This window comes from Lipophrys pholis (assembly GCF_963383615.2).
Source record: "Lipophrys pholis genome assembly, chromosome: 4".
Lineage (NCBI taxonomy): Eukaryota > Metazoa > Chordata > Actinopteri > Blenniiformes > Blenniidae > Lipophrys > Lipophrys pholis.
The window spans coordinates 21,548,489-21,564,606 of record NC_137637.1 but is presented as its reverse complement, the minus strand read 5'-3'; the positions used below and the strand labels follow the sequence as shown (position 1 = coordinate 21,564,606).

The window sequence follows — 16,118 nt, the reverse complement described above, 5'->3', positions numbered from 1 at the left end:
GATTTATCTCTTTAATCATCAATTTCGTGTGTCGACACCACAAATTATGTTTTTATTTAATTTTGACTGAAAAAGAAAACATTAGTAACAGTAGTAAAATCAAAATACCTTAAGAAACAAAAGGGGGGCAGGGGGGTGTTAGTTCAATATATAGATGTTGATTATTGAAAAGGTTAATGCTAAGTTGGAGAAGAACTCTTCCAGTAATAATGTTTAATGTAAAAAGCAAGCTACAGATGATGGGGGGAAAACAGGCCAAGGAACATTTTGTAGATGAGAATGAATCAGGTGTATTTAGCTGGTTAGATTTGTTGGAGCCAAAATCCTTTGTTCACTCACCCTCATGAGGAAGGGGGGGGGGGCGAGGAGGGGGGTGAGCCACGTTTCTTTGAGAACAAAGAAACCATGTGCTCAACCCTGGAAAATTCGCCATTGATCACATGACCCCCCCCTGGGGGGCCCCCGGGTCCCCCCTCCTCTAGCTGCGGCACTGCAGCTCGACGGCAGGGGGACCCAAAATCCCGTCATCACCGGGTCACCGGCCCGGTGACGCGCAAGCCAACCCCGCGTGGATTGGCTGAACCACGGCCAACGCCGCGGGGAGCCCGGAAGACATCATAACGGTATAAATTCAGGCCCGGGAAGAGATCCAGCCTCTTCCAAAACGAAATCGCGTCAACCCAGACGCACCTTTTCGTAAGGAGACAAAGCGCCTCGTGTTAACGCACCTGGACCGGGCCTGAATTTTCTTCACCTCGCTGGACGAGCTCAAGAAAAGCGGGAATTCCCTTTATTTTTGGTTTCCCCTTCTTTTTTTTCTTCCTTTTTTTGTTTGCATCCTCCGGACCCCGAGCGCGCGCTGCAACCGCACGCTCGTCTGCAGACCGACCTGAGCATCGCTTCTTCACTCCCCCCCTCATCGCAAGAAGCTGCTGATCGCCCCTCGGATCACACTACGGGTTTCCCCTCCGTAGTCCACGTCAGGTCTCTATTTTCTGGGACGCCAGAGAACCGCCCGCGGCCACAAATCGACGGATTTCACCTGGCCACGGAAGCACGTTTCCCCCTCGTCCAACCAAGTAAGGCTTAGAGTCTGGGCAGGAATTAGAATAACGTGATATTATTATTGCTGTGTGTTTATTGTTGGTACTTGTAACTTTGGGACGCCGATCCCTGTTTCTGAGTACTTTTGTGTCTACGCGTGGACGGCCATCCACGCGAATCATCGCACGCACGCGCGAGCCTCCTCATCCTCAGCTCACGCTTCTGCTCCCAGAGTCCATATCTGCCTGAACAGCCGTTTTTGGACTCTGTACGTGTAAGCTGAGGCGGTCGCGTCAGTGTACACAGTCAGACACCCCCTCCTCTCTCCTCTCTCTCTCTCCTCTTCTCCTCTGTTTCCCTGTTCACTAACCAGCGCACGGTACGGCCGCCGCTGCCTCCAAGCGCCTCCTTTCAGTGCGTCCCTGGGACCGTGTGTAGTTCACTGCGGCTCGGATTTCTCGGCCACAAGGAATCCGGCGCGCTCCCGACGGCTACGGCCCGTGCGGAGCTCAGTGACGTCACGCTATCCCAGGCAGAGCACGCCGAGCGCCTCTGGTGACCGGGTGGGTAATCACATCGATTTCCTCGCCGGGTCGCCGAGCCGTTTGGCGCCCTCTGGTAGTCGCGTGGGTAATTGCAACCGCTCGTACCGCCATCTGGTGGTTGCATTAAGTCATCACAACTGCCCCGCGCGCCGACGCGCACCTAGTGGCCAGATCGGGTGATTACACCGGACCGCCGACGTCTACCTCCCTCTGGTGGACGTTCGTGGTCATTACCCTCTCACCAAGTCACGCCCCTTTCGCTCCACAAACCCGCACACACACACACACACATCGCTCCCCACACTCGAACACACACACACCCACTCACACACATCGCTCCCCCACACTCGAACACACACACACACACACACACACACTCACACACACACACACACACTTTATTAGCTGGCTTTGTTTTGTATTGTGTTGTTTTATGAGATCTTGCTTGATGTTTATTGATTAGATGTGATTCATAGATTGATGATTTAGGAATAGACGTTTGTTAATAAACACTTAATAGTTGAATTGAACGATTCTTGGTGGTTTTTGTGTGCTTTTCAGCGACAACTGCTGGTTGTAACAGTCAGTGCTCGGATTTACAGCCTTCCTTTCCTGCTTCAGTTAAATTGCGATTATCATTTCAATCAGAAATAATAATTTAAACATTTTAATTGAACTTTCTTTTTTAAGACTGATGTTTCGTTTAAGACCCTAACTTCAGCTGGTGCCCCGACTTTGATTAAGTAACGGTAATATTCAATTGATTAATAGTTTGAATGGTTTAAATCAATTTCAATGATTTTAACGCTTTGGGTAATTTAACACACCTAGGAGGCGTTGGCGAATGAATGCAGGTTTTCCACGGGAATAACCCGCATTGCTTTTAAATAATTTTAAGTGTTTCATCGCATTTTCTGTGGTTAATTACCCGCACTATTATTGATTGATCTGTTACCCAGTTAACCTAATCACAACTTGAATTGTCTCTAAGCTATTGTTCATTTATTTTTGTTGCAGATAGATAGTTTGTATGCTTTATTAATTAATAAATTAGTCAATTTATTCAATTAATACTCAAGAGTGCTTTTAATCATTTTTAAGTGGTTTTCGTGCATCTCAGCATCCAATTATCCAGTATTATTAATTCATAAAGCGCAAGTTTATCCAATTAATAATCCTAACTGCATTTAATTCAATTTCAATGGTTTAGCTCATTCAAATAACTCATTGTATTTAATTAGTAAACCCCGACTTTACTTAATTAATTCCAACTCCTCCTTGATTACTCCCGATTGTTATTAGATAAATAACCAAACTTGTTTGATTAACAATCCATTCTAAATTACTTGCAGATCACCTTCGGTGGTCCACTCCACCGAAGTAATTCAGCCTCCCCTCAGTTATTGACTTACAAATCGCAGGTTTGTTTCATTGATAACTTGAATCATAGGTTGCTCTCCGTAATTTAATCATCACTCGTAATCAAGTACCGTTGTTCATTGATAGGTCAATAGCCATTTGTGACGCCTTCGCAGCTTGAGCTTTTCCCCGGTTACTCCAGCGAGTCGCCTCCTGTGGGTCCACAGGCGCTTCGGTAGGTCACGCCACTGACCCGCAGTTGTCAACAAAGGAGTGACCCGTCACGCCTGTTGACCGGTCGTGCCACTGGTGGACCGCCTTCGCGATTGGACCCCGTGGAGGTTCCTCCCGTCAGGCGACCCTTTTTAGCTCAAAGCTGTTGGCCGATAACTGACTATTTACTCCAATCAACCTTTATAGCTTTGCATAACTTACACTTGGTACATTACCTTAGTAATCTATTACTCCAGTAATCCATTACTTTGGTGGCCTACCGCTAGTGATCAGTAATTGTCAACCCGTAAATAACAATTTACTTCTGTTTGGCGATTCGTTTATATGTAAATTACCTCTGACAGGGTAGAACCTTCCGGTAGCCTACCACTAGGGTAATTTGCATATTCTGATCACACGCTGACCCCAACATAATGGTGCCCCGTGTGAGGCTGTTGTAAACCAGCATTGTTACGAATAACTGCACAAAATAATCCTGAATCGTTCACTTAAGGTGTAGCCGTTAACTTTATTCTCCCAGAATTGGTTTTCAAGATACACTTTTTCAGCACTGTCGAACAAAGTCACTTGTGGTGTGAAATCAGTTGTGAAGTGGTTAGTGCCTTGCTTTCCCTGCATTCTACGCATGATTAACACGCTGTGTTAAGATTTCTGACTACGATTAATAGACACTAACAATATTGCTCGCCAAGGTGTTAGACGCATCTGACTAACTTGGATAGGGTGCAGCTCGAGCAATTAACGAAACCGAGAGGTTTGTAAGACACAGGTACAGCCGTTACCTGTGCAGTAGCAAAGCTAATTTGCCGTTAACCACAGCTAACGTTGTTGACTTCGGGCGTAAATCTCAACCACTCAATGGAGGGTAAGAGTTCCCGGGCACAGGGAGCCGAGGCTCCGCCGGTGCTAACTGAGCCGGCCATACGAGACGTGGTGTCCCACCTCGTCCGTCTCTCCTTGGAGGAGAAAGCAAATCTCGAACGCTACAGCGTTGAGATTTGCGAAGAAAAGATCCGAGAGCTGGTAAGTTTTGTCAACAACCCAGGGGACAAGCCGGCACGTACAGTGCCGGACGTCCTGGGCCAGATCAGCCTGCTCTACCAGCGTAGAGCAGAGCTACAGTCAAAGGAGGCGGAGGAGCGTACGGATCGGCTGCGTCTGGACAACCAGAGGCTATCCAAGGACAACGCTCGCCTCCGACAGGAGCTGGACGCCTCCAAGGACGAGGATCAGCCTTCAGAGCCCGAGAAGCAACGGGCTCTGCCTCCTCATAAGGAGACGAAGGTCGATGAGTGCACACTAGAGAGTGAGCCTCAGATCCAGGAGTTAAAGGAAAACCTAGAAGAAGCTCAGTCGCTAATCGCGATGGGCATGGAGAGGGAAGAAAATCTCCGACACCAGCTTTACACTGCCACCCTAGGTGCGCAACGTGACCCTAATTGGGGTCGTCGTAATCTGGCTTCGCCAGAGAGGTCTGGCACTATCGACTCCTCATGCGCCACAACGCAGAGGTATGACGCCTCATATAGCTTAGATGGTGATTCTTTTCAGCCCACGCGCAGCCGCAGCACGGTGCGCTTCGACGACTCCGCCACTCCTTCCCATCTGCAGCCCCCACGCGACGCTAGCAGTCGGGAGCAGGGGTCCAGGAGGGTGCCTCTACACCCCAGTAGACCTCCCTTGTATGGCCCTAGCGGCCCCGACCCGCGTCAGACAGCAGTCCACGGGGAACTGTCGTCAGAGGACTCTGACGGCCCCAGTCCCGTGAGGGGGTGGGATGTCCGGACCCGCCAGCTCGAATCCCTCGCAAAGGACATCGAACGCTTTGACCCGAGCAACAAGGACGCGAGTATCGAGGACTACCTCCGTGAGGTTGAACGCTGCCTCCTCGACATCGCACGTCCTTCCATGCGGGAGAAGCTAAAGCTTCTCTGGAAAACAACGTCCAGAACAGTCCATGTTTTCATGGAATCCCTGCCGCCAGACACCCGAGACCGGTACTCCACCCTCTGCCAGGCTCTCCGGGAAGAGTATTCATTGTACAATGACCCTGCTTCGGCAACGTTTGGTGCATTCGCGATCACCCAACGGAAGTCTGAACCTCCAAAGGAGTATTACAGGCGCCTACGAGTGGCCTACTTCCAAGGCCGCAATGCACCGGGGTTGGAGGAAGATCACGCCTTCAAGTCTCTGTTTGTCAACAACCTCCACGACAGTGGGAGGTTCGATGTGGCTCTATTTTGCAGGACCGCCAAACCCACCATGAAGGAACTGCGCCAGCACGCGCAGATGGTGTGGGAATTGCGTCAATGCCCGGGTAAGAAGCCTGACATTGACCAGAGGGTCCTGGAAATGGAGCCAAGGGAAAACACGGATTTGAGGCTTGAGGGCGATGAGTTGCCGACACCCAGAACGAATGCTGGAGGAGGGTCTGGTACACCCTCTCCGTCTGAGCAGAAAGGCGCACAACCAAATCAAAAGGGTGGAAAATGGGCCAGGTCAGAACAAAACTTCCAACCGAAGAAAGGGCCCGACCCGAATTCAAAGTGGAAAATGAAAGGTTCGGAAAGGGACCACGGTCGCTACAGAGCTGACCAGTTAAAGACTGAGCTACAGCAGTGGGTTCAAACCTGCATCAAAGAGGCTGTACAGAACTTGGACCTGTCCAACCAAAGGGGGCGCCACCCCCCCTCAAGGGGACGGGGACGTAGGCCCCCTCCCTCCTGACTAGAGCGGCGGCCCCGACCCACCACCAACAAGGTTTACCTTGTCGGGTGGGGGGGAGAAACAGGTGAGGCGGGAGAACGTTCAAGAACGACAGCTTCCCAGTCCACCGATTTGCCGTTCCTGACTTTCTTAGGCAATCTCGTGCACCGAGAGAACGCCAACCGCATCTACACATCCGTGGTGGTGGGAGGATGTGTAAACGCCCTCGCGCTGTTAGATTCCGGGTCCGAAATAAGCCTAATGTGTTCAGCCACCTTCGCCGAGCTTGCGAGAGCTCTGCTGTCTCTTGGAAAGCCACTGCAGGTCGAAGCTTGCAGCATTAACATCAGAAGCTTCACTCAGGACACTTCACCCATCACCCAACGCGTCTGGGTGGATGTCACTTTCCAAGAGATGTCTTTGGTGCATCCCATCTATGTCACCACGCTGGACACAGAACCATTACTCATTGGCCAAGATCTCCTTAACCGATTAGCCCCACTGATCGATTGCCGTCGCGGGTACCTTTGGGCCCAAGTACGCAACCCGACTCGAATCGGTCCAGACATGGACCCTCCCTCTTCTGACAGCATGAACGCTGCCATCGAGTCCAGAAGTTCTAATCCCATGTGTACGCCTTCCAAAGAATCTGGCTCAAACACCCCTCTTGTCATGCTCCCTGACGGCCAGCAGTCGCGGCAGTCTAGGAGCTATCAGTCTCTGAGAGAGCATCCATCATTCCTATGCGCACTGGCGAACGATGGATCTCCACTATACAATCCCCACATCGTGGGGGGGGTACACCTGAATGGGACCTTGGTCCCAGAGACACTCTTGGCTCTGTGGTCAGAGAAATCTGCCATTGATGCCGATCTTCTAAAGGATCTGTGCCAACACAACGCACTCCTTGTCCAAGTGCAGCACAGCCATCGCCTGCTTGCTGCAGGGTCGCCGCAGACACTAATCAAAGCAACTGGTGTATGTGCCCTCTCCGTGCAGATAGGGCAGAAGAAAGCCATGCACTATATGAGTGTCGTCCCGCAGCTCCGCCCTCCTTGTCACATAGGAGCGGATCTCCTTGTCAGGCTTGGAGTCCAGCTGGACGCCGTGAACCAGGTTTTGTGGTCACTGGCGAGCGCGGACACGCAGCATCTGACGACCGAGCCGGAGCAAATGGCATCCGGTCAGACGATCCCGCAGGCGTGTCACGCTGCTAGTGAGTTGGAAGCCACAATTCCAGCACGGACAGCCGGGTTCCCAATCCGTCTCGCACTGCTCAAGGGGCAGAGGATGCTTGGCCCACAAGCATTCTTTCAACCCTTACCGTGCTTTTCTGACCTTTGCCTGACAATTTGTGGCACACCCCTTCTAGAGCTAACCAACCGCTCAGCCTACCTGCTAATCCAGACCACCGACACCATCGAGCATGCGAAACAGGCAACGGTTCACATGCTTGAACAGTTGGACAAATTCATGGTCACTGAGAAAGACCTCAGCGACGGTAAGCGACCCAAGCGGTTCCTCGGTGCACTGCTCTCCGCAGCAGCAGGCATCGGCTCGCTGTTCTCGATTGGCCTCTCCGCAGCCAACTCGGTCAGCCTGAAGGCCCTTCAGAGACATGTCGGGGAACTCGAAGAAGAAATGCCGGAAATCCAACAGAGACTCCTAATACAGAGTGAACAGTTACAAGGCTTGACCAAAACGGTTCAGGGAACCATACTCACTGTAAACTTGCATTCTGCTTTAATCAATAACACCTTGCATGCCTTAACAACCTTGTCAAGTATCGTCAGTGAGGACATAACGTATGTGCGAATAGTCAGGGATCTTATGCAAGATCTCCTTAGAGAAGTCAGTTCCTCCGTGAGTAGCCTCAGTACCGGGAAGATCCCCACGTACTTAGTTCCACTAACACTGGTTGAACAGATTCTCAAGACCACTACCACCACTGTTGTACAACCTTCACAGGTACATCTGGCATATAGTCTCGGCAGTGCTATTCCGATCTCTGTGAACCCACAGAACCTAGAGTTAGGATTTATCCTAAACCTACCAATCATTGAAAAGCAGAATGTGTACCGTTTAAAAACCGTATTGAATGTGGGATTCTGGGAGGGTAACACACACGTACACCTCCGAACGCCACCCACACTCGCCTACCACGACGACAACCCCTCACTCTACCTGGTCCCCAATCTCAGCATGTGCACAAACACCAAAGACATTCACTGGATCTGTCCCAGCAACCCTTTCATTAGAGATGTCACCAACTATCTATGTGGGCTGAGGGCAGACGCCCCGGAGCAGAAATGTCAAGGTAGTTTGTCCATCAAAGATGAAGGAACCGAGACCAGAGTAGAGAGAGCAGGTAGTCGATGGCTCGTCAACACACCTCATTCTGAAGCGACCATGTCCTACGACCGCCATGATATAGCCACCAAGCTCACCCTGCCCAATCAAACAATATTCCTCAATGTCCCACCAGGGGCTACAGTACACATTGACGACATAATCCCCCATCATCTCGATGCCGACCGACACGAGGTGGAGATTGAGATGATGGATGCATTCGTCGGGCACAATTTCACAATTGATGCCACCCTCCAAAGCCAGCTTCTGGCTGAGGGAACCAAATTGATTAAATTCAATTTAAAGCCCACAGGGCTCTCAGCCACTTTCCCTAGGCGGGCAGGTGGACACCCATACCAAGACCATCCCATCAGCATGGCAGCGCTCGGAATGTTGCTCAGTGGCTGGATCATCACGGCCGTAGTGGCGTACGCGATGTACAAGTACATCCAGAAACTACAGGCCCGACTGGATTCCCTGACCCTGGTCTCGCCACGTTTTGTGGGCCCATCCACAAACACACAATAGGCCAGCCCTCACCCAACCAAGAGGTGAAGGCACGGCCTACTAACCCTTTTCCTAACCACCCGTTCCCTTCCTATTTCTCACTCTCCTGTCCCTTTCCTACCTCTTTCATGTTCACTGGTGACGACCCTTAAGAAATGAAATGTATGTGTGCTTAGATAGTTAGAATAGAAATAGTAAGTCTGCCCAGACTAGCCTTAGCCTGCCCAGACTAGCCTTAGCCTGCCCAGACTAGCCCAGCCTGCTCAGGAAATAACCTCACATGTGAACTGGTGGACAGAGAAGGACAGTATGTTTCACAGGACATGGGGACGTTCACAGATTCTATGGATTGTTCGGCCCAGGTTTGCTCCCAAGACTGTGACCTGCATCCCACTCTTCGGAACAAAGGGGGGATGTTGGAGCCAAAATCCTTTGTTCACTCACCCTCATGAGGAAGGGGGGGGGGGCGAGGAGGGGGGTGAGCCACGTTTCTTTGAGAACAAAGAAACCATGTGCTCAACCCTGGAAAATTCGCCATTGATCACATGACCCCCCCCTGGGGGGCCCCCGGGTCCCCCCTCCTCTAGCTGCGGCACTGCAGCTCGACGGCAGGGGGACCCAAAATCCCGTCATCACCGGGTCACCGGCCCGGTGACGCGCAAGCCAACCCCGCGTGGATTGGCTGAACCACGGCCAACGCCGCGGGGAGCCCGGAAGACATCATAACGGTATAAATTCAGGCCCGGGAAGAGATCCAGCCTCTTCCAAAACGAAATCGCGTCAACCCAGACGCACCTTTTCGTAAGGAGACAAAGCGCCTCGTGTTAACGCACCTGGACCGGGCCTGAATTTTCTTCACCTCGCTGGACGAGCTCAAGAAAAGCGGGAATTCCCTTTATTTTTGGTTTCCCCTTCTTTTTTTTCTTCCTTTTTTTGTTTGCATCCTCCGGACCCCGAGCGCGCGCTGCAACCGCACGCTCGTCTGCAGACCGACCTGAGCATCGCTTCTTCACTCCCCCCCTCATCGCAAGAAGCTGCTGATCGCCCCTCGGATCACACTACGGGTTTCCCCTCCGTAGTCCACGTCAGGTCTCTATTTTCTGGGACGCCAGAGAACCGCCCGCGGCCACAAATCGACGGATTTCACCTGGCCACGGAAGCACGTTTCCCCCTCGTCCAACCAAGTAAGGCTTAGAGTCTGGGCAGGAATTAGAATAACGTGATATTATTATTGCTGTGTGTTTATTGTTGGTACTTGTAACTTTGGGACGCCGATCCCTGTTTCTGAGTACTTTTGTGTCTACGCGTGGACGGCCATCCACGCGAATCATCGCACGCACGCGCGAGCCTCCTCATCCTCAGCTCACGCTTCTGCTCCCAGAGTCCATATCTGCCTGAACAGCCGTTTTTGGACTCTGTACGTGTAAGCTGAGGCGGTCGCGTCAGTGTACACAGTCAGACACCCCCTCCTCTCTCCTCTCTCTCTCTCCTCTTCTCCTCTGTTTCCCTGTTCACTAACCAGCGCACGGTACGGCCGCCGCTGCCTCCAAGCGCCTCCTTTCAGTGCGTCCCTGGGACCGTGTGTAGTTCACTGCGGCTCGGATTTCTCGGCCACAAGGAATCCGGCGCGCTCCCGACGGCTACGGCCCGTGCGGAGCTCAGTGACGTCACGCTATCCCAGGCAGAGCACGCCGAGCGCCTCTGGTGACCGGGTGGGTAATCACATCGATTTCCTCGCCGGGTCGCCGAGCCGTTTGGCGCCCTCTGGTAGTCGCGTGGGTAATTGCAACCGCTCGTACCGCCATCTGGTGGTTGCATTAAGTCATCACAACTGCCCCGCGCGCCGACGCGCACCTAGTGGCCAGATCGGGTGATTACACCGGACCGCCGACGTCTACCTCCCTCTGGTGGACGTTCGTGGTCATTACCCTCTCACCAAGTCACGCCCCTTTCGCTCCACAAACCCGCACACACACACACACACATCGCTCCCCACACTCGAACACACACACACCCACTCACACACATCGCTCCCCCACACTCGAACACACACACACACACACACACACACTCACACACACACACACACACTTTATTAGCTGGCTTTGTTTTGTATTGTGTTGTTTTATGAGATCTTGCTTGATGTTTATTGATTAGATGTGATTCATAGATTGATGATTTAGGAATAGACGTTTGTTAATAAACACTTAATAGTTGAATTGAACGATTCTTGGTGGTTTTTGTGTGCTTTTCAGCGACAACTGCTGGTTGTAACAGTCAGTGCTCGGATTTACAGCCTTCCTTTCCTGCTTCAGTTAAATTGCGATTATCATTTCAATCAGAAATAATAATTTAAACATTTTAATTGAACTTTCTTTTTTAAGACTGATGTTTCGTTTAAGACCCTAACTTCAGCTGGTGCCCCGACTTTGATTAAGTAACGGTAATATTCAATTGATTAATAGTTTGAATGGTTTAAATCAATTTCAATGATTTTAACGCTTTGGGTAATTTAACACACCTAGGAGGCGTTGGCGAATGAATGCAGGTTTTCCACGGGAATAACCCGCATTGCTTTTAAATAATTTTAAGTGTTTCATCGCATTTTCTGTGGTTAATTACCCGCACTATTATTGATTGATCTGTTACCCAGTTAACCTAATCACAACTTGAATTGTCTCTAAGCTATTGTTCATTTATTTTTGTTGCAGATAGATAGTTTGTATGCTTTATTAATTAATAAATTAGTCAATTTATTCAATTAATACTCAAGAGTGCTTTTAATCATTTTTAAGTGGTTTTCGTGCATCTCAGCATCCAATTATCCAGTATTATTAATTCATAAAGCGCAAGTTTATCCAATTAATAATCCTAACTGCATTTAATTCAATTTCAATGGTTTAGCTCATTCAAATAACTCATTGTATTTAATTAGTAAACCCCGACTTTACTTAATTAATTCCAACTCCTCCTTGATTACTCCCGATTGTTATTAGATAAATAACCAAACTTGTTTGATTAACAATCCATTCTAAATTACTTGCAGATCACCTTCGGTGGTCCACTCCACCGAAGTAATTCAGCCTCCCCTCAGTTATTGACTTACAAATCGCAGGTTTGTTTCATTGATAACTTGAATCATAGGTTGCTCTCCGTAATTTAATCATCACTCGTAATCAAGTACCGTTGTTCATTGATAGGTCAATAGCCATTTGTGACGCCTTCGCAGCTTGAGCTTTTCCCCGGTTACTCCAGCGAGTCGCCTCCTGTGGGTCCACAGGCGCTTCGGTAGGTCACGCCACTGACCCGCAGTTGTCAACAAAGGAGTGACCCGTCACGCCTGTTGACCGGTCGTGCCACTGGTGGACCGCCTTCGCGATTGGACCCCGTGGAGGTTCCTCCCGTCAGGCGACCCTTTTTAGCTCAAAGCTGTTGGCCGATAACTGACTATTTACTCCAATCAACCTTTATAGCTTTGCATAACTTACACTTGGTACATTACCTTAGTAATCTATTACTCCAGTAATCCATTACTTTGGTGGCCTACCGCTAGTGATCAGTAATTGTCAACCCGTAAATAACAATTTACTTCTGTTTGGCGATTCGTTTATATGTAAATTACCTCTGACAGGGTAGAACCTTCCGGTAGCCTACCACTAGGGTAATTTGCATATTCTGATCACACGCTGACCCCAACAGATTACAGAGGAATCGAGTGTGCAGTGTGTTTGGAAAAGGACATTTGTGTCAAACTAAATAGCAGAGTGCTGTAGACCATCCAGCTCATGGGGAGCCGTGTCATCATAATCAACCAACTGAAGGATTGTCATGTGAGTCGAGCAGCGTGAAAGAGGAGCACATCCTGTACAGAGAAACTATTTCAGATTTGACTTTCCACTGTAACTTCATGATATGCCGTGAAAAAGACAGTGATCTGAATCGCAAGATACCCAAATGCCTACGTTCTCATTGAGGGTCATTAAGCGAGTGTGATATGGACACAAAACCCTTCTTAACAAACCACATGACCCTGGTCTTAGTAGGGATTAACACAAGGTTCACAGGAGAGAACATTACATGAGAACTGTGTGCAGAGAGGAACTCGGGGCATAATTTGGATCATCAATGTTAAGATGAATGAAAGAACCTTGAGCAGAATCCACAACATCCTCTGTATACACAGCTGGATGGCTACAGCTTCACCAAAACAATGTGGAACTTAGACTAAAGCCCAGAGTGCACCCTTTATAACTGGGAGAGGTTGACGTGTTATCTGTTCAGATATAAAACATAAGTTGATATTACTGGAGCTGTATCTTGTGACTAAAAAGGTCCTGATTCACCAAATTTAGTTTTATTTATTAGCTTTATAGAAATTAACTTGCTTAATGTGAAGCTGAGGACATTTGAATAGAAATACACTTTGGGAGACAATTCTAACCCATGAGAAAAATATCCTTTCATGATCTATTGTACGTATAAACACCTTAAGCGTAGGAAACAGTTGTACTGTACATGTTCAAAACAAGGTGGCAAAATAACAAAAGAGAAAAATATTTACATTTCAGGCAGCAGAGGAATCAGTTCCAGCTAAGACCGTCTGATTGAACAATGAGCTTGAATCACACAATTGTTTTAAATATTGCTGAACAGTTCACTGCCATGACTAGCAAGAAGAAGGAAAAGTGAGATCAGTGTAAAGAGAACCAAAAAAAAAAGTATTCAAAATAATATATTACCAGCATATGTGTTTACAAAATGTATATCCAAAGTGAAAATACTCAGAAATTTCCAGCTTTTAAACCACTTGAGAGGAGGGCTTCCACCTAATATTCCTACAAGATGGTGAAATTGCAAATCGTTCAGTGCAACTGATTGCAAATGAATCTGGTTCTAGAAACATCCATCCACCAACCCATCCCTCTGTACATCCATAAATCACCCTTATCAGCTTTACTGAGGGTGAGAAAAAAAAAGAACTAGAACATGTTTTTTTCATTTATGGTCAAATAAAGACAGTAATCAGCTCAACACCAAACACTCCATCTAATAGGCATTTTGTCATATTGAATATATAATAATAATAATAATAACAGCATCGGCTGTAAATCATCCCTCAATATAAATTCTACACTCTTTTCTTCCACTGAGTGTGCAGTCCTATATAGTGCTCCATATATGTGGAAGAGATGCAGACAGTTTCAGGCCTCACTCCTCCTGTCCTTGGATCCTTTCCAGCAGATGCCGCTCTACACGCTGATTCATGCGGTGGAGATCTTTGAGCACACAAGGTCGATCTTCAAGCTCCTCGTGGAGGCACCGAGCTATTTCCAGCCTCCTGTAGTCCTCCGGACGTACAAGACGCCGAATGACCTGAAGAGCACGATCCTTGAGACTAAACACTGTAAAATATACAAACGGTTGTTCTGCATGAGAATAATAGAAGCGCATTTCATCCTTTAATCACAAACATTTTTGAAGCGAGCATTTCGCCTGAATGAAACATTAATATTCACGGTCCCTGAATTCAAACACTTTTTATTTATTTATTCTATTTGAAATATGAATAGTGAATATCAAAGTTTCATTTATAAAACATATAAAAAAATCATTACAGACAAACTATATTTTAATGTCGAATCTGTAGCCATTAATTTATTATTTAGACTGTTATTGTTGTTATTATTATTAGATGCTTTCTGTGATATTTCAGGTAGTTTCAAATTGATCTTACCTGGTAAAGTTATATGAGCTATTACAAGATTTTGACCTTCAACTGGTTTGGCAAGAAATAGCTCTTTGCAATTCACCCTCAGAGGCTCATCGGTTTCTGCGTCTCGGAAGACCCATGGGTGACCTGAGAGGAAAACATACAAAGAACAAGAGATTAATAAAGTAAGTGAAACACAGTACCATCAGTGGGGACATTTAACTAACAGGTGTTTAGATAATTGGTCCTTTTTTCTTTAGGAACTACATCTATTTATATATACATTTGATACGATTTAAAATAAATGTTTTAATGTCATTTTCCTATTTCTGCTTTTGTATGTTCTGGTGGGTCTATTAGTGAAGCCTCTGTCCACAAAAAAAACCTAATAAATCGTTTATCTCAAAGAACTTGCAGACAAAAAAAAGAAAAAAGAAATTTTAGAGAGAAAAACTTGCTATCAATTTCCAAATAATTTCCTGTGACTAACCTATGCAAAATTTGAAATGGCTAAAACAGACTTCTTACCGTCTCTTCACCTATTACAACTACAGCTCCAGGTATTCTGAGCTGGAACCTGGACGCTCTCATTTTTCCCAACAGTTGAGTTGTAAGATGATTCTCAAGCAGACAGTTGACTCTATGAAATGTGTCTGGCTGGCATGGTGTGGCTTTTCCTACATTCTCTCCACATGTTCGAGCAGGTTGAATTCCCTTGTTTTTGACATATTCTCTCCCATCCCTCCTCTGAAATATTGATTCATTGTTCCTTTTCCCACTTTTCTTTTACATACCAGCTGTTTTCAGGGTTAGATTGGTGTTTGTTTTAAAAGATTAGAGATGGTCTTGGTGCACCATTGTCATTTATAATAAAAAATAGGTTTGGATATCATTTTATATGTTTTCCTAGATCCATGGAATATTTAAGAAGTTTATTGATAGATACATAGGGCAGTGAGGACTGGCGATGTTTAATCGCTGTATTAGTACAACATCCTACCGATGAAGGTGTTGATTCTTCGTCCAGTGCCAGGCTGCAAGACGGGGTACGGCTGTGGATCCCCGCGGTAATTAATCCACAGTGGCAGTACCACACGAGGACTGTGGTTAAAAAACGCAGCGTGGACGGGTACTCTGCTTTTCAGGGAGTGAACCAGGGGCAGAGGCTGCTCTCCCTCCTGAGGCATCACTGCGCTGCTCACCAAAACTCCGCCGACAGCGTCGCAGGACTAGCTCCGAGGCTAACGCTCGCTATCAGCTGGTTAAAGTTCGACGTGATAAACTCATTGAATTAATGAAGTGTTGCCTGATCTGTCCCCAAAAAAACAACATACAACTACGACTGGGAGAATAAAGTAGTACAATATTCGTCACTTTCTTCTCGACTACGTTTTCTACTGTTTACGTTTCCATTTCCGGCTATCTGTCGGACGTCGCAGTATTCTTCATTGTGATTGGTCCAGAGCGGCGTGAAGCAGGGAAGTGATACGTGCAGAGCGTGTGAAGCAAAAACACAACATGACGCTTCAAACTATAATTCCTAAAAAATTTTTTTTACTGTGATATAGCTCCATGGTAGAACAGGTGCCTTTGAAGCAAATGATTACATTGTGTTTATTGTCCTGTGCTGTATTTTATGGAATAAACATGATTAAATATTGTAG

The 16,118-nt window shown here is 47.5% G+C and overlaps 1 protein-coding gene across 1 annotated transcript; it reads right to left on the bottom strand.

The window, feature by feature from the left end:
- Positions 1-36: 36 nt before the first annotated feature.
- On the bottom strand, positions 37-15,889 carry vhl (von Hippel-Lindau tumor suppressor). The gene is made up of 4 exons (XM_080462211.1): positions 15,455-15,889; positions 14,479-14,601; positions 12,436-14,146; positions 37-298 (listed from the first exon to the last, which is right to left on the bottom strand). The coding sequence occupies exons 1-3, from the start codon at positions 15,639-15,641 to the stop codon at positions 13,953-13,955; spliced, it is 504 nt and encodes a 167-aa protein (XP_080318337.1). The 5' UTR covers positions 15,642-15,889; the 3' UTR covers positions 37-298; positions 12,436-13,952.
- Between the last annotated feature and the right edge of the window lie 229 nt (positions 15,890-16,118).